Source organism: Tachypleus tridentatus, chromosome 4, assembly GCF_004210375.1.
Source record: "Tachypleus tridentatus isolate NWPU-2018 chromosome 4, ASM421037v1, whole genome shotgun sequence".
In the NCBI taxonomy this organism is placed as follows: Eukaryota; Metazoa; Arthropoda; class Merostomata; order Xiphosura; family Limulidae; genus Tachypleus; species Tachypleus tridentatus.
Window position 1 is genome coordinate 88,389,632 of NC_134828.1, and position 27,607 is coordinate 88,417,238.

A 27,607-nucleotide genomic window follows, 5' to 3' on the forward strand; every position below is an offset into this window, starting at 1 on the left:
TTATCTTGTTTGAGTGTTTTCTAAGACTAGAAGATATATTTTGGGTAACTTGAACATGTGTATTTCAAGTAATTCACACTAAGCCTTGAAAAATCAACTAACTCAAACCAAATTACTTGTCGTCATCACTGAATACTAATGTAAATAATAAGTAGTTCCCTAGTGGGACAGCAATACGTTTATGGGCTTAACAACGCTAAAGTGCTGGAGTTTGATACCCTTCGGTGAACACAGCAAATTGTTCAACGTGGCTTTGCTTTAAAGTAAACAAAGGGCCCCAACTGAACATTACCATTAGTAACGAATACATTAGTTATTTAAATTACTTAGTTTTTACTTCTTGAGTAATTTCATGGTATTTCTCATGACTTTCGTTATCAATCTGTCTGTCAGTAAGTTTTAGTAATGAATTTAAAGATCATTTTGTTTATTTATTTAACTATTATATTATTACTATAATTTAGTACTATTTCCAACTATTTTCATATTATTCAATAAATATTACTCTCAGTGGTTTTCATGAACTGAATTTCTAAAATCTTAACATAGTGTGTGACCTTATAACTTAACACATAACTTCTTTGTTTATCCCCTTTAGTGACTCAGTGGAAAGCTTAAAGACTTACGATATTAAAAACCGAGGTTTGACATCTGTGGTGAGCACAGCTGTGACATTTTTTTTACACTTAGTCGCTTTAAAAGAAACAAACAAACGACGCCCTTGTTCAAAATGAAAATAGCAGATGCAAGTTCTATGGTAAAAATCGTATTACACTTGGTTATTCTCAAACATTTAACTCCGCCAAACAAACTAAAAATAAAGAGAACTTGATGTTATAGCATTTAGTGACACTTTTGACCTTTTCTCCGAATACTAATCAATACAAGCTGTGTCTGAAAAAAACAACAACAACTGATACTGTCGAGAAGACCTCAGTTATGTTTTTTGACACTGTTATCTTCAGGATATTCTTACTTTTAATCGAAAAAATACAGGAAGCACAAGTTATTATTTAACAACAACAAAAAAGTAACAGTAGTAGACTTGGAGGATATTACACTAATACTTGTATTCAGCAATAGTTGTACAAGAATAATTTTTGTTGAGCACATTGCATTCAGTTTTATTTATAAAATAATAATATTGTTGAGCAAGTGACGTGTAACAGAGCTTAGCCATCGCAAGCAGCAAATAATAGGTAGATGTAATGAACATGGGATCAAACACACAACCAAAATCGAAAAAGTAGATAGATCTAATAAACTTTAAATAAGATCGGACACACAATAAAAACTAAAAGATAGGTAAATATAACAAACATATAAAAGAGTAAGTAGATGTAAAAAAACAACAACATTATACCAGATCTAACACACGACAACTCACAGGTGTTTAAAACAGACAAAATGAAAAATCTCTTTTCATTCGCCTACTCACTTGTTTTTAACAATCTTATCTTTAATTTTAAAAATCTATAAGACCACATTCCTGTAGATTTGTAAATACTATTGTCCACTATTTTCTATACACTAATAATTAAAAAAATCACTATAAATTTTAAGGTAATATATATTTTAATAACTTTCACAAGCTTACATCATTTCTAAGTCCATTCTTTTACTGACTGTGGAAGATTGTGATCGTTTCGGAGCATTAAAGTATCCTTATTATGCAACATTCTAGAATGCTCCAATTATGTTTAAATTACATTATTTAACCATTCAAATCATGTATCGTTTAACTTTGGAAGCAAAACACGCTTTTCATTATTAAAAAACGATTTTACTTATTGGACAAAATTCCAGTTTTAATAAAGCAACAACTTTTGTTCTTTTACATGTCTGTGTTACATTTAAATTGGTTTTCTTATATTATACTGTGAGATAACAATTGGTTTTCTTATATTATACTGTGAGATAACAATTGTTTTTCTTATATTATACTGTGAGATAACAATTGTTTTTCTTATATTATACTGTGAGATAACAATTGGTTTTCTTATATTATACTGTGAGATAACAATTGGTTTTCTTATATTATACTGTGAGATAACAATTGTTTTTCTTATATTATACTGTGAGATAACAATTGGTTTTCTTATATTATACTGTGAGATAACAATTGGTTTTCTTATATTTTTCATACTGTGAGATAACAATGTGAGATAACAATTGGTTTTGGCTTATGGTTGCCAAACTCAGATAACAATTAAAATTATTTTCATTTATTTTACCTTTATTTATCTTTGTTGTCATAAATAGCAGTATATATAAGTAGTCTTATATTATACTGTGAGGTAACAATTGTTTTTCTTATATTATACTGTGAGATAACAATTGGTTTTCTTATATTATACTGTGAGATAACAATTGGTTTTCTTATATTATACTGTGAGATAACAATTGTTTTTCTTATATTATACTGTGAGATAACAATTGGTTTTCTTATATTATACTGTGAGATAACAATTGGTTTTCTTATATTATACTGTGAGATAACAATTGGTTTTCTTATATTATACTGTGAGATAACAATTGGTTTTAAAATTTGTTTTTAAACATTATATGATAATCAAGGAACTACGAAATACAATATATTAAATAATCCCAACAATTTTTATGTCATTTGGATAGACGAGGAAGGACGCGTACAGGACACGTGCGCAACACGGAAATAGAGTTTATAACTAAAATAACACTAACAATTATCTGGACAGAAGTGGCTTATGGTTGCCAAACTCAGATAACAATTAAAATTATTTTCATTTATTTTACCTTTATTTATCTTTGTTGTCATAAATAGCAGTATATATAAGTAGTCAGATCTCACTAATAATTTCTATTTTTATTATTAATATACCAATGAACATTTTGATACTGTTAATTACCAATCAGTTCATTATACTACGTTTAGGCTACTAACAGTTGCCTGGCAGAAGAGAGTTTTGATCCTACGTTTCTTTGTTGGTAAGACAAATACTCTATCCACTTATCCGACATCTTTATGGTGCACCAGCAATGCTGGGCAATCGTTCTGGGTTTGCTGCATTAATGAGGAAAGAAGTTCTAATCTGAAAATCACTCACTGCTTTCTTCATCGTCACTCTCTTGCAGCAAAGACATTGCCCCCAGATCTCAAGAAAACTCTGGATATTTGTGTCAAGGTTGTAAACTTTATTCGCAGCCGAGCTTTGAATCATCGATTGTTTCAGTCACTTTGTGAGAAATGGGTCAGGAACACACTGTTCTTTTGTACCACACTGAAGTGAGGTGGTTGTCACGTGGTCGTGTGCTGTTTCGTGTGTTTGAACTCAGAGGAGAAATTCATCAGTTTCTCCGTGAAAGGGTACAAGAACCGGCTATATATTTCAAAGAACCTAGTTTTGTTCAGATGCTTGCCTATTTGGCTGATGTGTTTTTAGCTCTCAATGAACTCAATCTCTCTCTGCAAGGAAGGGGACTCAACATTGTGACTGCAAGCGCGAAATTGGCTGCATTCAAAGAAAAACTTGTCTTGTGGATAAAGCGTGTGAAGATGGGGAATTTGGCAAATTTCCCCTGCCTGGAAGAGACAGTCACAGAAAATTCTACCCTGCATCCAGACTTTGTTGCAAAAGTTGTTGAACATATGCAGATGCTGCGTACTTCATTTGAGGGTTACTTCTCGTGTGGAGAGCTGCAAACCTATGACAACTGGATCCTGAATCCTTTCATGCAGAATTTGGAAGATGTCAGCGCAATCAAGGAAGATCTTATCGACCTTAGACACAATCGTGAAATCCAAATGGAGTTCACCAATAGTCAGCTGGAACACTTCTGGGCTTCTCAGCTGGAAGCATACCCTGCATTAGCGAAGAAAGCTCTTGAAGTGCTGGTACCACTTGCAACTACTTACTTGTGTGAACAAGGATTTTCTTGTCTGCTTCACATCCAAACAAAATGCAGAAATCGGCTGAATTCTGAACATGACATGCGAGTGGCACTCAGTACAAAGACGCCAAGATTTGATGCCATCATAGAGAAAAGCAGTCCTGTTAGGACTTGAATCAGTTAATTATTTAAATAGTTTTAAAAGGGATATCCAGGTTTCATTGACTTCTATGCTAAGCTGGCTGAGTGTGTTATCAGTTAGGTGAATATAGAAGATCTTTTATTTTTCATCGTGTGGGCTTTATATACCTTCATCTAAGCATTTTTTCTTTTATTATATACATTTCTCTAACAAGTAAACTATTACAAATATATCATTATTATAGTCTTGTATGTCTATTGTACTCGTGAATTCCAACTATTGTTTGCATTTTTATTTCTCTGTTGTACTGGAATTCAGATTCATTAAGTGACGTTTTATATTGTGTTCTTTATTGTTCTTAATTTGAAACTTTACGAGGTTTTACTGTGTACTTGGTGCAGTATTTCTACGTTGTAGCTTCAGAAATCTGTCCTGATTTTATGCTATTTGCATATTTCTTTTGTTCATCACATGATGAAATATGGCTGTCATTCTGTAATATTCTTTGTGCTCATTCTTGGTGTCAGTTTTATTCATTTTTTTATTTATGATAATCTGGTAGGCTATAATAACAACAATTTATATTCGATTGTTGAAAGCTAACCGTAAGTACATCACCAGGATATATTTTTGAGTTTCTATCTAACCAAGAATGATAAGATTAGCCAGCTTTCTGAAAATTCTTTAACACATTGTTTGAGCTCAAGAAATGTCTGATAAGTTATAATTTAACTTCATAAATACAATTTTATTATCCAAAGCAATTTTCATTCAAGCGTTCCTACTTCAGATGGGCGTTGAGATGATTTTATTTGGCTTCACGTGAGATGGGATTTATGGAGTTTTCAATAAGAAATACCTTAACAGTAAATTGTCGTCCTAAAATACCCGTTACTCCTCAATTATGTGGTGGGTTATTTCTGTTAACAACGAATAGAATATATAAAATATTCTTGCATAATGATATCGTATTCTTTTTGTGTACTGTATCATATCAGAACGTTGGTGACCATGGTTTTCCACAGATCTTTCTGTGTACCATATCCAAACAGGACATTGGTGACCATGGTTTTCCACAGATCTTTCTGTGTACCATATCCAAACAGGACATTGGTAATTATGGTTTTCCACAGATCTTTCTGTGTACCATATCCAAACAGGACATTGGTGATTATGGTTTTTCCACAGATCTTTCTGTGTACCATATCCAAACAGGACATTGGTGACCATGGTTTTCCACAGATCTTTCTGTGTACCATATCCAAACAGGACATTGGTGACCATGGTTTTCCACAGATCTTTCTGTGTACCATATCCAAACAGGACATTGGTGATTACGGTCTTCATAGATTTCTTCTATTGAAGCATAAAGAATTACAACTGTCGATACATTCATATAGAGAGATACACCATATTACACTTGTTATTAAATATAATCGTAAAAATCAATTGAACAGAATTCAATACATTACAACATTCGTAGGAATGAAATGCTCATAATAAGAAATGAAAGAACATTGTTAGAAATTAACTTACTTAATGATATTGATAGGTCTAAGAGTAAAAGTTTTAACCACAGAATGCACTCTAATCAAAGACAATGCTCGGTTAGATATGTCAGAAGCTCATAAGAACTTAATCCAAGTTTCTACTTTCAAATATGGCTGATTAAAGAAGAATGTCAAATACCCTTACCTTTCAAGAGTAACGGCCACCAGGTTAAGGACAGAAGCAAAGGCAGAAACCATTTCGGCATAGGCTGCTGTCCTGCAGATGGTTCCATCTTTATCCCACTGTACAACAAAATAATGAGCGACATCTAGTGGAACATAAACAACCAGAAGTAGAAGATCGGCAACAGCTAGGCTGACAAGAAAAATGCTGGTGACGTTCCTTGATGTGCTGTCACATGCCATCACAGCAATGACAATGATGTTTCCTGTGACGCCAATTATGAATGTAATGATATAAGTGGTTATAATGAAAGGGAAATAGGAGTTGATCTTCCACGGTGTAAGCATTTCTTCTGGATGGGCAAAATAGATGACGTCACCTCGAACGTGATCTTCGATTGTAATGTTCGATACATTTCTCATTATTGGCTGAATCAAGTTTTCGCTACCCTCTAGCAAGGAATAAAACTCTGTCATCGTTTTGCTACTAAACTCTAGAACCATTTCTAATAAACCATTTTGAAATAAATGCTCAGGCTTTTTTCCAGTCAGTTACCTGGAAAATTGGATACCTTCAATGTGCCTCGTTGCTCATACGTCCAGCACAATTTTGTTTTTCACTCTTATCACTCTGCAGCTAGTCACTCACGTAAGCACATGTTGTGCGAAGGATAATTGGTTGTCTTTACAATATACATTGCAGAACTGCTGAAAAACAAACAAACACTGATTTAATCTACAAGGAAAATTTAAACTTACGGCAGCCTTTGTGGTTGTAAGGCCACAGATGCACAACACATAAAAAACAAACACGAAAACACAATAACCGAAAAATAGAACATTACTTTGTGAAAAAAACACAACTAACCAATAACTAGAAATAAGAAAAAAGTAAAATGTGTTTTTAAAAAGTATTATTTGTTAACACTACATAAAAAACGTCAAGGACTTTGAATTGTTACAAAGAGAGAAGTTAGAATCATAGAATTAGAATGTATCAAAACAGCCAATATTGTTTGTAATGTCATATAAAAAAGAACACATGCGATTTAAATAAAATAAGTACATAGCCACCACAATTTTGCAATGGAAATAGAACACTATACCAGATAATGCTTTGCCTGATTATGAGATTAATTAAAGATTCCGTGTTGTATACATACCAACTGATTCGCCAGCACATTCCGTAAGTATTAGATCCTTTTGCTTTTATACGTCAGTATCACTGAATTCCACTTGTCTGAGGTTAATCTAATAGAAAAGAATTGTTAGTCAACAGGGCATTCCTTAACATGCTACTCTAACAGATAAAGCCTGCTACTCAACAGAGCATTTTCAGCCATATTGTTTTCACAAGCAGATTTTGGACCCTTTGACTCAGAATAAGCAAATTTTACTTTAAGAGCAAGCATGAATCTATTTACAAAAACCAGCAGAGACAGCTAAGATTGATTTTAAGAACAAATAAATATCTGATATGTAATAATGCCTTTTCATCCACATGTAGTCAATCATTTCAAGTCACTTTGTCAAGTTACGTGTGATGATGTGCCTGAAAATGCATTAGTTATCAAATATTGATATCAAACCATTCTACACTCAAATATCTAATCATGTGTTAAGAGCTATCTGATGACGAAAGTGACAAAGCTGGTTGAGAGCTACAATAGTATACAGTCAGAGAAACAGGTGCTCTACTATACAAAACTAAGCGCGAATCAAAACAAACGACAACCGATTCTAGGTATTTCGCAAGTACAAGTGTGACATCCTATAGCATATAGCAATAATGAATATTAGACAGTTGTAGCTGTCTCTCATCGTATCATCTCAAGGACGTTTACCATCGTTGAGAGGATTAATGATTATTGCATTAAGTAATTAAGGCGCTCTCTGGTGAACATTTTTAGTGACAACTGATTCTCGCTCTCGCGGTGTCGTTGGTGTGTTATTTCTCTGTAACGAATGGCATTAATGTCCGAATACGCCAAAGACTTCATAACATCCCTTTATATGAACATATGTTCCTCAAATGTTTATGTTTAAATGAAATTATTAGGTAATGACACATGCCAGTAATTACAAAGAATATGTTGTGGTGAATATAAAAACACGGAAGCTATGATACTATGTGATTTTTTAAAGCTCCATATAACAGTAGGTGGAAAAAAGTACAACTATTCAATTCAGCAGTTTTAGCAAAGGTTATATTCGAATTTGCGTCAACATCAGGTCCGCCCGCTGAAACTGCGTCATTTTGCTGGATTTTAGAGTCAACCTGTTGTGAAGACTTGGAACGACAGTTACAAAGAAAGCGACGTTTTATGGTTGTGAAATGATGTTATTTTAGCTGCATAATCTACTTGCGTACGACAACTAAGAAAGATATAAAAGTATAGAAACCAGCACGTTCTTTAACGCTTGTAATATATCATAAAGATAGACATTTCGAGCATACTTAACCCACACAGAATTATTATTAGATCTATTTATCTATGGTAACTGTTACCAGTTATTTCATCCCATACATAGATGTAATTTAATATTAAAGTGCAAACAGTATCATTACAAAAAAAAAAAAGTCAATGATTGTTTTTGTTTTCGGTACAGATCTTTGTTTGTTTGTTTTTGAATTTTGCACAAAGCTACTTGAGGGCTATCTGTGCTAGCCGTCCCTAATTTAGCAGTGTAAGACTAGAGGGAAGGCAGCTAGTCATCACTACCCACCGCTAACTCTTGGACTACTCTTTTACCAACGAATAGTGGGATTGACCGTCACATTATAATGCCCTCACGGCTGAAAGGGCGAGCATGTTTGGCGCGACGGGGATGCGAACCCGCGACCCTCAGATTACGAGTCGCACACCTTAACACGCTTGGCCCGGTACAGAGCTAGTCAGTAAGAACTTGGCACCTAATATTCTGAGAATGAATTATAATGTAGCAAAATAATGAAGTATTTTGTATTAAACATATGAAATAAACTGTTTTATCTCCTGCACTTATTTTAAATTTAATCTCAAGTCTTCACATCATATCATAAAATCTGGGAGAAAAGGACGCAACTCACCAGTTTAGCAAACAGTAGCATTTCTAATGCTGTCTTTTTCGTTCAAAAAACAATCGATCCATCTGCTACAAACTTGAATATTTCAAACTTATGAGCCTCGTCTAATAGTTTGTTATTGAACTTGCAAGTTATTCCTCTTTCGTTTTAGACCAATCAAACTTGAGTAATAATTTTTTATCTGTACGGGAGACGAAAGAGTTGCAATACATAATTTATATTTTGTACATTATATATATGGTTGTATTTATATATTAATAATATATATTTACATAGGTTAAGTATGTCTAAATATCTTATTCTGAAACATAACAGATGCCAAACCTTTTCTCAAGTGTTTCGTCAAAACCAAATAAGTCTTAATTTCTTTACTGAAATAAAAAATAGTAAATGTTATTATTGGTTTGTTTTGAATTTCACGCAGAGCTACTCGAGGGTTATCTGTGCTAGCCTTCTCTAATTTAGCAGTGTAAGACTACAAGAAAGACAGTCAGCACCACCCACCGCCAATTCTTAGGCTACTCTTTTACCAACGAAAAGTGAGATTGACTGAAAATTATAACGCCCCCACGGCTGAAAAGGCGACCATGTTTGGTGTTACGGGAATTTGAGCTTGCGATCTTCAAATTGCGAGTCAATAGCCCTAACCACCTGGCTTTGTCGAACCCGAAATGCTATTATTATTTATTTATTGTTTCATTTTGTTATAACGTACTTAATTTTTGTCTGATTAGTTCTGGTTGTACATAAGATGCAGTTTTCCCAACAACCTTTTATTAATTTAACATTAAATAATGCTTTCTTGTGGTACGTTTCATCTTACGGTGGACAAAACTCATGTTGCCTACTACAGCGTATCTTCTGTCACTCTCTCGCAAGTCCGAGATTGCTTTAGAAATTAATGATTCTACTGAAAAAGATTTTACGTCACCTAATATATTGCGTAACTTGATGTTTATTATTCTGTTAAAAATGTTATTTTATTCACCAACGTCTATTTTACTTGGTTTTACATAACCTGATAAAGCAAATACCAGTCGAAGGTCCTGGTCAGTATTAATTCTACACAGAATATTCACCATGTAAAATAATGGCGTTTGTGTGTGTTTTCTTATAGCAAAGCCACATCGGGCTATCTGCTGAGCCCAGCGAGAGAAATCGAACCCTTGATTTTAGCGTGGTAAATCCGGAGACATACCGCTGCACTAGCGGGTGGGGGCAAAAAATAATGGTCTAAATGGTTAAGATGAAATGTAAATAATTGGTAAATGTTGGTCATCTTGATTTGCTAGTGCCCGGAATCTGATTTTGATGTCGTTTCTGGACCGTACATTAATGTTATGGTCAACATTTTAATTGAAAGCCTACTAAATTATTAATCCTCTATTTAAAATTGTATACTAGAAGTAACAAATTTGAAGTTTATATGTAGCCTACAGAGTGCATAATTCTTCTCGGGATTCATGGCATTTGCACATTTTACTAACGTCACGACAGGACAACTTGTAACATTACGAGTTTCTTGTGTGACGTCATTTTCGTGTCTACTGACTGACTGAAAGACAACACATGTTGTATAGTGGTGCGATTGGTTGAAAAAGACGACCTTTCCAGGTGAGGAAATTACTTTGGACTTTTTGGAAGATATATAGAAGATAATGTAATGTTAAATTAAAGTCATATAACGTTTTTCTTATAACTGAGACGTCAAAAAGTTTTACTGATGACTTATATCAGTATTAGATTATGAGGTAGAAGCTATAAAGTAGATTTCTGTATTTTCATCACATAAGACTGTAGTGCGAAGGTGTAGCTGCTAGCGCCTTAAAACGAGTGTTAAAATATTTTTCTTGCTATGGTGATATCTATCTCAGAATAAAAGATAAAAGCTTTTACTAAAATACATAACTAAGACTTCGGTGTAAGGTGAGGCGACATTGTAGGTATAGAATAAAAGTTTTTTTTCACCAAAACCAATTGTATAAAACAAATTCTCATGATATCGTATGACAGCTACAAGAGAAACGTCTTTCAAAAGAGTTATAATGCAACTGGGAACCAGATATTTAATAACGTAGAATATTTCCAAGTGTAGCATACGACATGTAGTAGACTACGTGAGTGATTAGCTATGATCTGTTGCCTGCTTTTTTATATTGTATCCTAGTCACAATTAATCTAAATTTCTCAAATAATAGTTTATTATACAATTCTATTTTTTTTATTCTACTTCACTTGACTTTTATTGTAATAGATGGTAAAATCTTATGACCTTGACTTCATTCTAAGATCAAGAGAACCTTGTTCCTAGAACAATGTGAACTAATAGCAGTATACAAAGTGTAAAATATAGAATATTTTATTATTGTTTAGTTTGAGAAGTAAAATGTAAGTTTTATTGAGTGCAATGCGTCATAAAATTTCATCTTCTCATAATTATGTAATATGTAATCGTTCTACCTTTACGACTGTATTTCTACGTATTTATTGACACATATGTTAAGACAGATGTTGTCCTATCAGACTTCAGTTTATTCACAACAACATTTCTCTTGGTCAGTTCAAACCCTCAAGCAGAATACAATGAACTGTTGTGGAACGAGTTTGTGGAAGCAGAAAAGATAGGTCTATTTAAGCAAACGTGTACAAACAAGAGAAAGAGTTAGTGACGGAATGTGGGTTGTCATTAATTCTAAAGCTAGGTCAATTCCCTATTAAATGTATACCACTAAAATGGTAATTATAGTGTATACATGAATTTATTGGCCAGAAATAATTTCTGTAAGGACTTAAAACCATTATTTTTTCATTTCTATACTTTTCTAATATGGTGAAGACTGACTGTATAATATTCAAGAAACTCTACGTTTATTCTAGAGATAATTGAACATAAAAAATTATATTTTTAGATAATTTAAACAATTCACATGGTAATGGACATGTTTTTCTTCACATGATGTTATATCCTGAAAAAAAAACCCTTTAGTGTTCATTCATCTTAAGTACCTTTTTTCTGTGACTATTATTCTATTCTAAGTACAATTGTTTTGTATATTATATCATAAGATATTTTTATTTTATATTTTAAATGTGCTGTAAATAATTACCAGGCTTAGTGCTATTTTATCCGTCAACAGATTTCAGAGAAACACTAAAATCATCAAAACCAGGTTTCCGAAACAATGATAATAATTTATTTCTAAAACTTTGATGTTGTTTAATAATGTGGTCGTCAGTGAGCCTGATTTTGTTATTACGAAATAAGGGTCGCTGAAAAATATCAGAACTGTATAACTGATATTTAAGATAAATAAAATGTAGCTTATAAAAAGAGGGGCGTAAAACATAATTTATAGTTATTTATTTAAAACTGATTCACCTACATATATATATATTTGTTAGTTCTGACTCCATAAACAAAAACTAGCGCTAAATGAGTTACAATCTCAAACCACCGTACATCACAATGTGCTTATTGAATAAGATAAATGTTTTCTTCACTTTTGTATAGAGATTTGAGCTTAACAAACTACAAGATAATCCGTAGAAACATTTAACTAAATTTGGAAATCAATAATTGTGCTATGTTTAATGGCAGACTTTATTGTGTTCCTCTAAATAACTATCTCTCCATACCACCTCTAAATAACTGTATACCACAAACCAGGAACTGAGTTCTAAGTGGTTTGGCCGTTCTTAACATTTAAAGGTTTTAGCGAATACGATAGTTTATTTTCATCTAGAAACTAAATAACTACTGTATACGATGTAAGTTGACACTCGTGCAATCTAACAAAGAAATGAAAGGGAAGCTGGAGAAACTTTTGATGAACTAAAAACCAATTATTTCATCAGAAAAATGATACTGAGAGAACTTGTTAGTTGTTACGTGATTAATACTGGTGTGCTCCAATAACACAGGCCTGCAATGGTGTTCTTGTCTTGAAATGTTTAAATGTTCTACAATAGTTCCTGTACGCTGAATCCGAAAACGATATTCGCTTTTCTCCATCACGTACAGATTTTTCATAAAACGTCGTATGTACTTTTACGTAAGTGAATAGTTTTCATTTAAATCGGGTTATATTTTCTTGTTCTTAAAATGTTAACAACCAACGAGTATAAATTCATCTAGATCAATCATGACTTGTGAGTCTTATCGATCGTTCTATACCCTAAACATAATAATAAAAAAATGTTCATTATTATGAAAGAAATATTAATCTGATGCAATAAAAGAGTTTTTCTTTTATGAAGTTTAAATTTGCTTGCCTATGTTATTAATACTGCAAAACTTTACTAAAATACAGAATCTAAAAGAAAAATAAGGAGACATTTAAATACTTAGTAAGGTCTGTAAAATTACAGTTGTAAAAAACGGATGCATCATTAATTCTATATACGTTTCTCATTTGTCGGGTCCATTATATAGACACAAAGTAGTATTTCTTTGCAACATTTTTATGTGCCTTGTTGAACTGAGTTTTAGCTAAGCCATTAGGTGTTCTCAGGAAATAATAAATAGCTTTTTATTTTATTAATTTATCAAGCAGAAAAAATAATTTATAATGATTCAAATATGGGTGGTGATGCCTTCCCTCTAGTCTTAAACTGCTAAATTAGGGACGGCTAGCGCAGATAGCCCTGGAGTAGCTTTCCTCGAAATTCAAAAACAAACAAACTTATAGCTTTGCACATAAGAACAAGCAAACAGTTATAAATATTAAATGCTATTTTGCATTTCATATCTGTCACGTAAATGGTAATGACTAAAGAAATTAATATAGACGATCACTGCGCCGTAGAAAAAGTCATAAATAAGTCGCACATAAAATTATTTGGGAAAAAAATAGCGACTTATGTAAAGTAAAAATACGGTGTTAGGAAAGTAAAGACGTTTGTCGGCAATGCTAGAAGTCACTTAATCTGTAAAATATTTTGAATTCCGATGTAAGTTTAAACTGTTTTAAGAGTCGAAGACAAAACAAAAGCAATGGCTGAACCATTGACAAACATTTTTAGCATCGTAAAAGATAAGAGTGAGGTAAACGTACTCCAAATTATGTTTAACATTGGTGTCAGTATAGTATAAATACATACAACGAAGCGTTAACTTAACAGCACTCTGGTTAAGTTTATTATAGCCAAGCTAAATTTAATACATAACAGACTACTAAGTAACATTTGATTATACCAGCGTTATTCGTTCTTCATTACAGATTTGTAAATAAGCTTTTTATATTTTTTAGTTGTGATACGTTTGTTTTCTTTGGCCGATTTTCAAGATTAAATCTAACTTGTGATCGTTCAATTACATTTCGTATCCGATTATTCTAAATTAAACCTCCTTTTTACATGTTTGTTAGCTAAATATCACCAATATGCGAGACAACAACAGAATATGAATAACACTGGGGAACACTTTTTCAGTAACTTTGAGTTGCATTGGATATTTTAACTGATTCTGAAGGAGTTTCAGGCGCTGATTTCAAATCTGAAATTAGTTTTTCTCTACAAGCTCTAGTTTGTATGCAATTTGAGGTTAATGAAATTGTACAAATGTGAACTTGCGTAAACCATGTATAAGCATTTTCACGTCCATTTTTTGAACAGCCACCTTGATAAGTTCCCTGACAACCTGGGAGCTGTGAGTGACGAACAAGGAGAACGATTCCACCAAGACCTAAAGGTCATGGAAGAACGCTACCAAGGGCGCTGGGACAAAAGTATGATGGCTGACTACTGCTGGAGCATTAAACGAGATTGTCCAGATGAAGTATACAAACGCAAAAGTTACAAACGCAAATTCCTACATGAATAAAATACACAAACAAATTGATAAGCTATTCCTATAATTTCCTATAATAACGAAACATTAAAAAATAAAAAAAATGTCAAATTGCATAAAATCTGTAGCTTGCAGACAAAAACCGACTTCAGATTTGAAATCAACACACTCAAATTGACTATAGAAAGGTCTTTTTTTAAATGCAACAAAATGAGTGTTCCCCAGTGTTATTCGTGTTTGGCACTTTTTTCAAGTCTTGTTACGTGAAACCGATGCCAAACGAAAGTGACTTTTGATTCGGCGCGTAGCACGGACACATTTTTAAGTCATTCACAATCTAAAGACCTGCATGGCTAATGATGCAAGTGCACACATGCTGTAACCGTGAAGCCAGAAAAATAAATGACGCAACTGTGCACTTGCCAGCATACTAATATTTTTAAAACAGTGGAAATCTCCTGTTGCAAGTGCTTATTTCGAGTCTAATTTAGAATTTTTTTCAGATAGTGTAGCAACTTCAATTTCAGGGCTTTCTAAAAACTACACTATTTACTGGCGAGAAAGTTAAAATTGGAAACACGAACTACTTGAACTCGTAACTGGAAATTTATAAACAAACAAATGGGCATAATGTTCGTAACACATGTGCATGACTATAAAAGAAACCACGAAAGAAAATGAATAAATATAAGACTGCGAAAAATGTTTGGAATTTGGCTAAACAACTGTGCACAATTTCCAGTAGCACCTCGGGAGGAGTTCACACACACACACAAAATCTGGTTTACTTTGAAAGTTAAGTACTTATTGTTGATATAGGGCCAATGCCAAGCATCCAATACAAGCCTATTCTAATTCTATAGTAAATGTTCATTTATAAATTTAAATGAAAATTCATCTACGAGATTATTAATTATAGATATTAACCTAGGCAGATCGTGTTATCTTGTGTCATATTTGAAAAATATCAGAGTTCAACAATAATTGCATTTTGAATTATTACCTTCAAAAATCTATTTAATATATCAATTCATATTAAATATAAAGTATGTTAGGTTTGTATCGGAAGCTATATAATAGATCCATTTATATAGCATAAATTATCTGCCTGTTATATGGATCAGTTGTTGTTGTAGTTGTTTTGAATTAAGCACAAAACTACACAATAGGCTATCTGTGCTCTGCCCACCACAGGTATCAAAACCCGGTTTTTAGCGTTGTAAGTCCGCAGAGCCACTGGGGGAGCATATGGATTAGAGTGTTGTAACAGGTAACAACACTTAGACTTCCTTAAGCCATAACGGGATAAAGAATGATATTTGTGTTTTTAAATAAAACCTTTTAATGCTCATATCAGCCATCTCTAATATATATATTTACTTCAAGTGAATTCCTGGTCATCTTGAATTAAGTAGCACAAACAGATAATTCTGGGGTACAGCTTTTATTTATTTTTATTGAATTAATTTATTATATAAAAATTGAAATTAATACACATTCCCATATATGTATATGACCATTTCATATTTGCGAATTTCATCATTGTGTGTGTGTTTAATTTTCCATAATCTATAGGTAAAACGGTATATGTGAATGGTCATAACGTTAAAAACGGGTTTCGATACGTTCATGTGAAGATTTATGTTTATCTCCTAACCAACAAACATAATTTATATATACGTAGGTGAACATATTCAATGTAAAAGGTTTAGGCATGTTATGCCAATATTAATAACACATTCTAAGCTAGAAAACAATTGGTTGAATATATAGGTTTAACATTAAAGAATCTCATTAAAGTTCAATTTCTGTCAAACAGTTAGTCGGTTAAGTAAATATCTTATGCACAAACCCTTAGATCAAATACTGTGTGTATTAGCATAAAATGTGTTTTCTAATTTTATCAACTATGCAAATAATCCATTGTTTTATTAAGCAAGAAATACAAAGAAATACTTTTAAAAAACTAGCTAAAAAGTGTTTAGATGAAGAAAGTTTACGTCATGAACGTTTCAGTAATTTGATGCTATGAATATTTTATAAATTATTTGTTCATTTTCTGGGTGTTCTTATATACTTCTCATATCAGAAGGATTTTAGCAAGGATTGTTTACTGACGTTATAATCATGTATCATTTATATTTAATATTGAGAAACTATTGGAAATTCTAACTATAAATATCGTGTTATAGTCTGTTATAATGCACATGACCTGATTCTCGACACTCTTGTTACAAACGTCGACATTTAATCAGTAATAATTCACGTGCTCATTCTTATATATATGTTATAATGGCCTGTAATTACTGGAACTAATAATCTATATTCTAATATAAAGTATGATATGCATATATACATATCTTTATATGTATATACATTTAACATTGATGTGCAAGACATTAACGAAGTGAGAAACTTAGTACGAAGATGTATTAACCTAAGATAAAAACAACAAATCTGGGTCGTTGGTGGATTAAGGACAAGTTTAAAATTTCGAAAGCGCCACCTATTCAAATAATATTTAATCTTGGCCACATGTCACTTTATTTTTTATATTAGTTAAATGCTTAAATGGACTTTAAACAAATTTTAAAATCTAGCTATATGTATTTATATATATTACTACAGTGATAACTACAGGAAGGAATAAAATTCTACTTACAATTGGCCCGTTGGTTCGGGCGCTCGACTCGCAATCTGTGGGTCGATAGTTCGAATCCCTATTACACCAAACATGCTAGCCCTTTCAGCTGTGGATACATTATAATATGACAGTGAATCCAACTATTTGTTGGTAAAAGAGTAGCCCAAGTGTTTACGATGGATGGTAACAACTAGCTGCCTTCTTTCTAGTCCTAAGCTGCTAAATTAGGGACGGCGAGTGCACATATCCCTTTTGTAGCTTTGCACCAAATTCAGAAACAAACTAAATATTGTTAGGCGCAAACGACTGTAATAACACAAATTACAGTGTTTTTCGTTTTACTTCGCCGAATTCAAGTGATTCAGCTTCTCACGTTCTTAAACAAATGTTAGGTTTAATGATAAAGAACAACAACCTGAAAAAAGTGATTAGAATTACAATAAGGTAAACCGAAACATACTTCACTGAAAAATACACTTTTATCTTTAAAGAAGGTTTATATAAATGAGTATATAGGGGTACTTTTAGTTCGGAAAATATACAGATAATTATATCTACATTATTTAGCGCCAACTATGTAAAACCCTAAACATACAAATATCAGGGGCCCGGCATGGCCTAGCGCGTAAGGCGTGCGACTCGTAATCCGAGGGTCGCGGGTTCGCGCTCGCGTCGCGCCAAACATGCTCGCCCTCCCAGCCGTGGGGGCGTTATAATGTGACGGTCAATCCCACTATTCATTGGTAAAAGAGTAGCCCAAGAGTTGGCGGTGGGTGGTGATGACTAACTGCCTTCCCTCTAGTCTTACACTGCTAAATTAGGGATGGCTAGCACAGATAGCCCTCGAGTAGCTTTGTGCGAAATTCAAAAAAAACAAACAAACAAACAAAGAAATATCAGTGGTATATTATATACGCTACTTTGTTTCTCGATTGCTGGCGATGCTTACAATTATGCTTCGTGATAGCTTTTATCATATTCTTTTTGATGTAAATAATAACTATTCTAAATGGTTTAGTGTGTGACTGAGAAACAATGTACTTTTAAAACTATTGATAACAAGTTCGAATTTGCTTACGTTGTTATTTATTACCTACGACATTTTAACGTAAACCACATATGCTGGATCATTAACTTACGCACCTAACAGTGGAATAGGGTAACACGTGAATTCATTTCAAAAGCAGTGAGTTTTTTATTGTTGATAAAATACACAGATTTACTGTGGTAGTGCACTGAGTTCACTTCTGCAATCTGTTTCTTAGCAAGGTACTTTACCGTAAGGAGCACAATCACATTGAGAAATTTTAAATGAAGACAAATGTAAGAAAAACAATGAAACTATGGTTAAATATATATTTCTAAATGTGGCTATTCTCACACGATCAAACAAAAATAGCATTGAAAGAAGAAGTGAGACAAAAGAAATAATATTTGAATATATGTCATCTTAAGAATTTCACTTTTTATGTCTTTCGTTCGTAGCTTTCAAACGGACTACTTCTTCGTCATGTTTTAGCATTCTGAATAGACATTTTCACATCAGCCGGACAATACGTGTCTAATGACTTTACTGTACTGGGATTCTAACGTATTTCACATGTACTCGGTTGAACTAAGTTTCTATTTTTACTGCCTTTATAGCACAGTTTACAAAAACTACTTAAAAAAGGAGTTGAAAGTTTAAAGGTTGAATACAGTTATCCTCTCCTACGTATATATAAACCATGTTTGTTGGTTAGGAGATAAACACAATTCTTCACATGGGCTATCGAAACCCAGATTTTGGCGTTGTTACCTTTCAAACACACCATTTTGCCTATAGATTATGGAAAATTAAACACACATATAATGATATTCACAAATATTAAATGCAGTTATAGGAATGTGTATTAATGCCATTTTTATAAAATATATTAATTTAGTGGAAAACAACTAAAAGCTGTATCCCAAAATACTCTATTTTTCCGATTTAAATCACAATGACAAGGAACTCACTTGAGGTAAATTAAAGATACTCAAACGTTTCACTGTTGATTTATCTGACCTGAACATTACTTCCCAGTTGTACAAACCTACACGTATTAATGTTATCACTGATAAGAAAAGCAATGTTTTTCAAGAACAATACTTTACTTGTGTGTTTTGTAAGATAAAAGTAAATTAGTTTTACTCGTACTTTTGTTTCTTCTAATTTTATTTTAACTTTGATATTATATAATTATTCCTTTTTTCACAGTTTCTCTTCTTCCGTCATAAAACTTAGCTCCAATTTCTCAGAAAGAAATTAGGTTTTCTTCTACAAAAGATGTTTTTTTCATACAACTTTACCAAATTAACGTAATTTTCTTACCGCTGTTGTTTGTCTTTCAAACCATTTTTCTGAATTAAATAAATTACATCTTTCATTTCCAATTTACTACAATATCAACATTTGCAGTAAAAAAAAAGGTAAAAATATGCGATTTCTAACTAGTAAAGCATATCAACCATCGTAAAGGAGAGACGTTACAAACATTGTACTTACCGTTCAAAACTCTTCTGGTAACTACAGTGATTCATATAGAAAACGCATATAGAAAGTAAGGAATAATGTAAAATAACATACACCTCACTACAGTTTTTGGATGGTGCTAAAACCGTTGTACCGCTATCACAAGTAATTGTTCCAATAAAATATAGAGAACTTTGTTAATAATTTGTATATAGGAACAAACATAATATTTATTTAAAAGTGGAAAGCATTAATGGGTAGAATAGAATATTATGATAAATGTTTGTTTGTTTGTTTTTTTAATTTCGCACAAAGCTACACGAGAGCTATCTGTGCTAGCCGTACCTAATTTAGCAGTGTAAGACTAGAGAGAAGGCAGCTAGTCATCACCATCCACCGCCAACTCTTGGGCTATCTTTTACCAACGAATAATGGGATTGACCGTCACATTATAACGCCCCCACGGCTGAAAGGGCGAGCATGTTTGGTGCGACCGGGATTCAAACCCGCGACCCTCAGATTACAAGTCGAACGCCTTAACACATCTGGCCATGCCGGACCTATTATGATAAAATCGATTACATAAACGTCTCCCAAGTTACGATTTTGAAGTAAATGTGATGATTCCATTTCATTTCCTGAAGCCCCTCAGTAGCTTAGCGGTCAGTCTAACTGCTTCTAACGCTAAAAATTGGGTTTGGATAAGGCACTCGACTCTTAATCCGAGGGTCAAGAGTTCGAATCTCTGTCACACCAGACATGCTCGCCCTTTCAGCCGTGGGGGGCGTTATAATGTGACAGTCAGTCCCACTATTTGTTGGTAAAAGAGTAGCTCAAGAGTTGGCGGTGGATGGTGACGACTAGCTGCCTTCCCTCTAATCTTACACTGCTAAATTAGAACTCCTAGCACAGATAGCCCTCGTGTAGCTTTGCGCGAAACCCAAAAAACAAACAATCTATCAAAGTTGGCGACAGCTAACGCAGACAGTCCTCGAGTAGATTTGCGCGAAATTCAACAAACAAACAAAGTTGTAAAGATATTTAATTGACCTTTATAATAACATTTGCATATACCGAACCGTGAGTTGTAGCATCACAGGCGACATATTGAAGACGTACAAGTATTTGGTTCATGCGTCTTGATTTGGTTTGTTTTCAATTTCGTGCAAAGAACAAAACAAGAAGGCTATCTGGGCTATCTTCATTTAACGGTAATTAAGTAGAAGGAAAATAGTTAATCAAGATCACTCATCCCCAACTTTTGGGTTGCTCTTTTACGAGATAGACAGTAACATTATAATGTTCTTACGAATGAAAGAGCAAGCACGTTCGTTGTGACGGGAATACGAATCTGCGATCTTCAGATCTCTAATCGAGTTCTTTAACCTCCAGGCCAAGCCAAGTCTATGGTTCATGGCTAGTTCACGACTGTTTGCTCTTGTGATGGCGCTTCAATTTGATGACAATGTTGTTAAAAAATAAATAGTTTTTAAAAACTGAGATTACTGTGTAGCAGGATCATTTCAGAAACGTAGGTCACACAGAAACTTGTTTCTATTACAATAAGAATGTTGGTTAGCTTCAGAGCTAAGTCACATTGTAATTCCGTAGACCTAAAACTGTCCTACTTATTCCAGTACTTAAATAGATATATAAAAATAACTCAGAGCACCATTATACGTCTGTAGGGAATATTTTGCATAATTTTAATGTCAAAACTAGCTAACTAAGTTCAATTTATTAAAATCAACAGCAAAAAATATTATACACAAAATATTGGATACAAATTATTATTTTCTTGCGTCTCTGTATAAAAACGTCATATTCTGCTTATGAATGTTATAAGAAATAAAGAAGAGTGAGAATGGATGTGGAAGGTTTTGAAAATGTTTTTTTCAAAGGTTTTTTTTTTTATTGTGTAATCCCAGAAGAAAATAACCGATGTTTTCCATTGTTCCAAACATGCATTTTATTGCTTGATCCTAGAAGAAAAGAACCGATGTTTTCCATTGTTCCAAACAAGCATTTTATTGCTTGATCCTTGAAGAAAAGAATGTTTTCCACTGTTCCAAACAAGCATTTTATTGCGTGATCCCAGTAGAAGCTATTTATTACTATTAATTCCTAGTTTAAGAAAAAAAACAATAATATTTTATTGTTTAATTTTACCAGATACATGCCAACAAAGTTAGACAATGTACCCATTCCCATGGGTCTACTATAATCTCAAGAACTTTATAATACTTAAGTTGAGGATTTAACCCATGCTGAGTACTTCTCGCTTAAAGCTAATTAACAAACAAACTGACACTGTGAAAAGTAATTCACTGTGTATTTTGTCAGAGTTTGGTTTAAAAACAGGAATGAAACGGAAGCGTGATGCTCTTGCCATGTACCCAAAGAACAAGCCCGATATTTTCTGACATCGACTCTACCATGTATTTATAACCGCAACTCAAATGAGCATTGACTTTCCTAAAGCTTGGGCCTTAAGTAAAGAATGTTTAACTTTTCAGAAAGTCTTGGCTCAATGGCAGATCTGTAAATGACATTTCTGTACAACTAATGAAGCGATTACACTTTAGAAGTAAGTAGGAGTAACGATATGTTTATATATTTCTGACAATATTTAATTCGCATAAAAAACATAAATTTTATGTGTATTTTATGTCTGTCCTAAGCTAAAAAATAAAAAACAACAAACTATCACATCAACAGTAGTTTTGAAACCAGTGTTCATTTAATACTCACAGAAAAACCAAAGCAGGCATTTTTTTATTTTATCAGTAATATGTGGCCCGGCAGGGCCAGGTGAGTTAAGGCGTTCGACTCGTAATCTTAGGGTCACGAGTTCGCATCCACGTCACACCAAACATGCTCGCCCTTTCAGCCGAGGGTGCGTTATATAGTTACGGTCAATCCCATTATTCGTTGGTAAAAGAGTAGCCCAAGGGTTAGCAGTGGGCGGTGAAGACTAGCTGCCTTCCCTCTAGTCCTACACTGCTAAATTAGGGACGGCTAGCGTGGATAGCTCTCGTGTAGCTTTGCGAGAAATTCCAAAATACAAACAGTAATATGTTTGATTAGACCCAAAATCTTTCGATCAACACATTAAAATATGAAATATTACGAGCTGCAAGGTATATTTTATTTTAAATCTCCGCTAATCAGCGGTGTCATTGAGAATCTAAAACAGTAACAACTGGGTTCTGTCATTGTTGTGAATATAGCTCAGATAAACACTTGTGCTGTTTTGCGCTAAAACCAAACATTTTACTTTATCGTCTAATTAAAAGATTCATAGATGGGTTTTAAGGGTGAACTTAAATAAATGACAATTTTGTGTTGATAAAGTTAGTTTTATGACTTAATATCCATTACTCCAAATGACAATTTTATGTTGATAAAGTTAGTTTTATGACTTAATATCCATTACTCCAAATGACAATTTTATGTTGATAAAGTTAGTTTTATGACTTAATATCCATTACTCCATAACTTCAAACTAGCACAGCTTGTATAGTTTTTATGATTTATTAAGACATTCACGAGAAGACACGTACATCACAATACCTCCAAGAGATGGTAAAAAATAATTCTATAAACATATAAACGATATTCTGTGAAGGAAAATGTATCAGCACTTAAACTCGCATCCTTTTTTCCAAGCATAAGAGGTCCGCCATGGCAAGGCACCCAATCCAAAATCTGAGGGTCACGGGCCGAATCCCCGTCACACTAAACATGCTTGCCCTTTTAGCCGTGGGGACATTATAATGTGACGGTAAATCTTACTATTCGTCGATAAAAGAGTAGCAAGAGAGTTGGCGGTGGGCGGCGATGACTAGCTGCCTTCCCTTTAGCCTTACACTGCTGAATTAGAGACGGTTAGCGCAGATTTTTTTTTTGAATTCCGTAAAAGCTACTCGAGGGCTATCTGTGCTAGCCGTCCCTAATTTAGCAGTGTAAGACTAGAGGGAAGGCAGCTAGTCATCACCACCCACTGCCAACTCTTGGGCTACTCTTTTACCAACGAATAGTGGGATTGACCGTCACATTATAACGCTCCCACGGCTGAGAAGGCGAGCATGTTTGGCGCGACCGGGATGCAAACCCGCGACCCTCAGATTACGAGTCGCACGCCTTAACGCGCTTGGCCATGCCGGGCCACTCTAGCGCAGATAGCCCTAGTGTAGCTTTGCGCGAAATTCAAAACAAACCAAACCTAACATAAATCCTAACAACCTCAATTTATCGGGTCGAATAACTTATCTGTCAATTTGGGCTTCAGTTGTTTTTCTTCATGATAGTTATTGGCAGAAACAGCAGGTTACACCGAATAAGCTTTGAGAATGAAAATGTTCATGCAGGTTATTAAATATTCTAACAAAATAGAATACAAAACTAATTGTTACTGTCAAAAACAATACGTTTGCAGCTAAAACACGTGATGACATTAATGGGCAAAGACGGTAATAGAGAACTGGCATTTTTAGCTTGATCGACAAATAATGCACAGATTGGCCACCAGTCTGCCAGGTTAGATATTATTGTGTTTCAGGTATATTTATCACTAAAAATGAACTTTTGACCACTGGAAAGTTGGTCAGCAAGCAGCACTCTCAATCACAAAGTCTTTGTCCGTCTTCTGGAACCAAACAACAGGTTTGGCTTTCACGTTTGAAATACATCCATATCTAAATAAGTGTATTCAACAGCATCACGTCTCGAATCTTAGACCCTTCGATTGCATCTAGCTACAAAGTACGGCCTTATCTAAGAATACACAACAACTTTTAAAACATATCCATAAAATACTCTTTTGTACTGAAACTTACTAAAGCACGATATTCCAGTGGATTAACTTTAAAATAAATTCAGTTGTTACAACATTTCAAAATTATTCTTTACCAGCCGCCCAGTTAGTGGCACAGTGATATGTCTGTGGACTCACACAGATAGAAACCAGGTTTCGATACAAGATACATGTAACTTTGTTCTTAATTTCAAACGAACAAACAAATATTTATCAACCATGTTTTTTTTTTAGTTGTCGAACTTATTTCATTAGCGTGAGGACTAAACATGCTGAAAAATAGGGTGACAATTACAGTAAGCACATTACACAACCTGTGAAAAACAATTGTTTTCTGTTTCGTATTCCAATACTACAAAACGATTTTAGAAACATTTGAAAGTTTCAAAGGATATGAAATTTAATTGTAGAAAATAATATTTTTCTGTTGAGTGTGTTGTAACACAGGACATTAATCTAAGTATTTACTTTATGTTAGTATTTTTTCTCAGACAGTTTTAGGGCAGACTGAAAACTCCCACTGTAAGTTATCAGAAAATAACTTTCAGTGAAAGCGAGAGTCCAAAAATCAATTATTATAATAAGGTTTCAAATATAAATCCCTATGCTTAGTAAATGTTTTTAATGTGCGCGCATAAAAAGCTATCTTATAACGTTTTAGATGAGTGGTGATAAAGAGGATGTTTTTACGGAATACGAATCATTAATAGGATACATAAGGAATTTTAACATGATTCCTTGAATACGTAGTTAATACCACTCATACACCAGGTCGTGTGCGTGAGAGAAAAGGAATGAAACATCATTAATACCTCCTTATTCCGAGTAAAAGCATGAAACATCATTAATACCTCCTTATTCCGAGTAAAAGCATGAAACATCATTAATACCTCCTTGTTCCGAGAAAAGGCATGAGACATCATTAATACCTCCTTGTTCCGAGAAAAGGCATGAGACATCATTAATACCTCCTTATTCTATCCTTAAAACAAGGTGTAGATGTAACCGTTAAATTAAATCATATTTCAAGGTCATATGGTTATGGGATTGAATACCTACTCATCCATTGTTCATTTTTAAAAACTATATAATACAGTAGAAGTTTCACACCGCCATTGTTAATGCATTGGCTGTTATAGAACGCTATTGTTTAACTGCTGTCATTGGCCTATTATTCAATACTATTTGTGATACAACGTGGCTTATATATTTATTTCGTGAAATCTAATAAGTAGATACGTGGAACATTAAATCTTTTTTTCTCTTCTTGGGTGATTCTATATTAACCAGAGTAGCAATAAAGTCACAAGATATAAAACCAAACAAAGGTTAGAACATTAAATCCTTAGTTGCTTCGACTTAAGTCAATCAACTGTTGAAACTACGCGACGTTTTTAACATGTTCAGATAATACTCTTATCCTCGGACAAGACCTAAAGCTGCATGGATATTGACACATTCTACAGGGATTCGCACAACAGGCTCAACGAAGTAACAAATACGGGTGATGAACTTAAGGGATTTCCAGTGTCTTCAGAGGGAAGAATCAATTTGTGACAGGAGGAGAAAAGCACGTGGTACTGCAGGAAACTCGTATATAGTTGTAAATTAAATCTCTAATCTTCTAGTGTTTTTATCATAGTGTAACACGGATGTAGACGAAATCACAGTTATGTTTTTCTTTTTATCAAGGCCCGGCATGGTCAGATGGTTAAGGCACACTCGTAATCTTAGGGTCGCGGGTTCGAATCCCTGTCGCAATAAACATGTTCGTTCTTTCAGCCGTGGGAAGTTATAATATGACGGTCAATCCCATTATTCGTTGGTAAAAAAAGTAACCCAAGAGTCGGCTCTGGGTGGTGATGACTAGCTTCCTTCCCTCTAGTCTCACACTGCTAAATTAGGGACGGCTAGCGCAGATAGCCCTCATGCAGCTTTGCGTGAAATTCAAAACAAACAAACTTCCTATCAATATCAAGTAATATATAACACATTATGTATCTCTTCTCCATAAAGTCATATAACAAGTTAGTAGAGCTGTTGAATACGCTTTTATTTTTCTCTTAATATAATGAGGTAACATAGTTATTGGAACTTAAACATCAGCTCTTCCACTATTTCGAGTTACGCGTAATATAGTTTGTAACTTTGCAATATAATTGTGTTATTCTATTGTTCAATATGAAATAATATAGTTATCTTCAACTTCAGTTATTTCATTCTTACATATTATGAACTAATATAAATGCAAATTTAATATTTGTTTAATTCTTATTTTCTCACTCATCTATATAACAACATTATATAAATTTTTATATGTATATAAATTTATACATAAGATGATCTTCTGCAGTTGTTGGGCCTGATGATTAGGGTATAGGACTGACGATCAAAAGGTCTGAGGTTTGAGACTTGGTACTTATAATTACAAGTTATAGATTCAATAACAGCAGATTCACAGGGGTCACAATCATCTTCCTATTTAGTTAAGATTAACCTCTTCAGGCTATAATTATTTCCAACTAGTTGCTTTCCATCTAGTCCCCACTTCAAAATTAGGGACTGCTATTCCTAAACCATAGGGGTCTCTGACATAGTGTACATATCGTGCCATTCAGATTAACAAACAAATAAATGAATAAACCCGTCTTTCCCCCCTTAAAATTTCTACACCAAAATTATTCGAACATCACTGAGAGTTTAACATGGACCATTCATTCAAGAAAGCTTGATGAGTTTCGATACAGGGATAAAGTAGCTTGGTAAAGTCGTTTGCAACATTCCAAAGCGTTATAAATTGCGCGAATATGCGAGAGAGAAGAAATTATTCGCTATTGTAGGAGTCTGAAATCAATACATGAGATATTCTCAACTCTAGGTTCACTAAACGTGAATAAGCTACAACTGTGAGACCTCTGTCGCGTGAAAAGAGAACGGAGGTTAAGAACTTCTGCGTCACTTTCAAAAATGCTCAGCACTCTTTCGCTTTTAATAATATGTCTCCAGCATTACAATCTTGAAGATTGATTGCAAATGTCTTGTAGCGATAAGAACTGCTTTAAAAAGTTTTCAAAGCAATGGTCGATTACGAGCGTGGAGAAAAACAGAACAGG

At 33.7% G+C, this 27,607-nt stretch overlaps 1 protein-coding gene across 1 annotated transcript in view; it reads right to left on the reverse strand.

The window, feature by feature from the left end:
- Positions 1-27,607, reverse strand: part of LOC143248159 (allatostatin-A receptor-like) — a 73,273-nt gene that overhangs the window by 26,607 nt on the left and 19,059 nt on the right. Inside the window, exons 2-3 of the mRNA XM_076496591.1 lie at positions 6,849-6,936; positions 5,708-6,393 (exon numbers count right to left, since the gene is read on the reverse strand). Of these exons, the coding sequence (XP_076352706.1) occupies positions 5,708-6,189 (482 nt within the window). The 5' untranslated portion in view covers positions 6,190-6,393; positions 6,849-6,936. The remainder of the gene's footprint in view (positions 1-5,707; positions 6,394-6,848; positions 6,937-27,607) is intronic.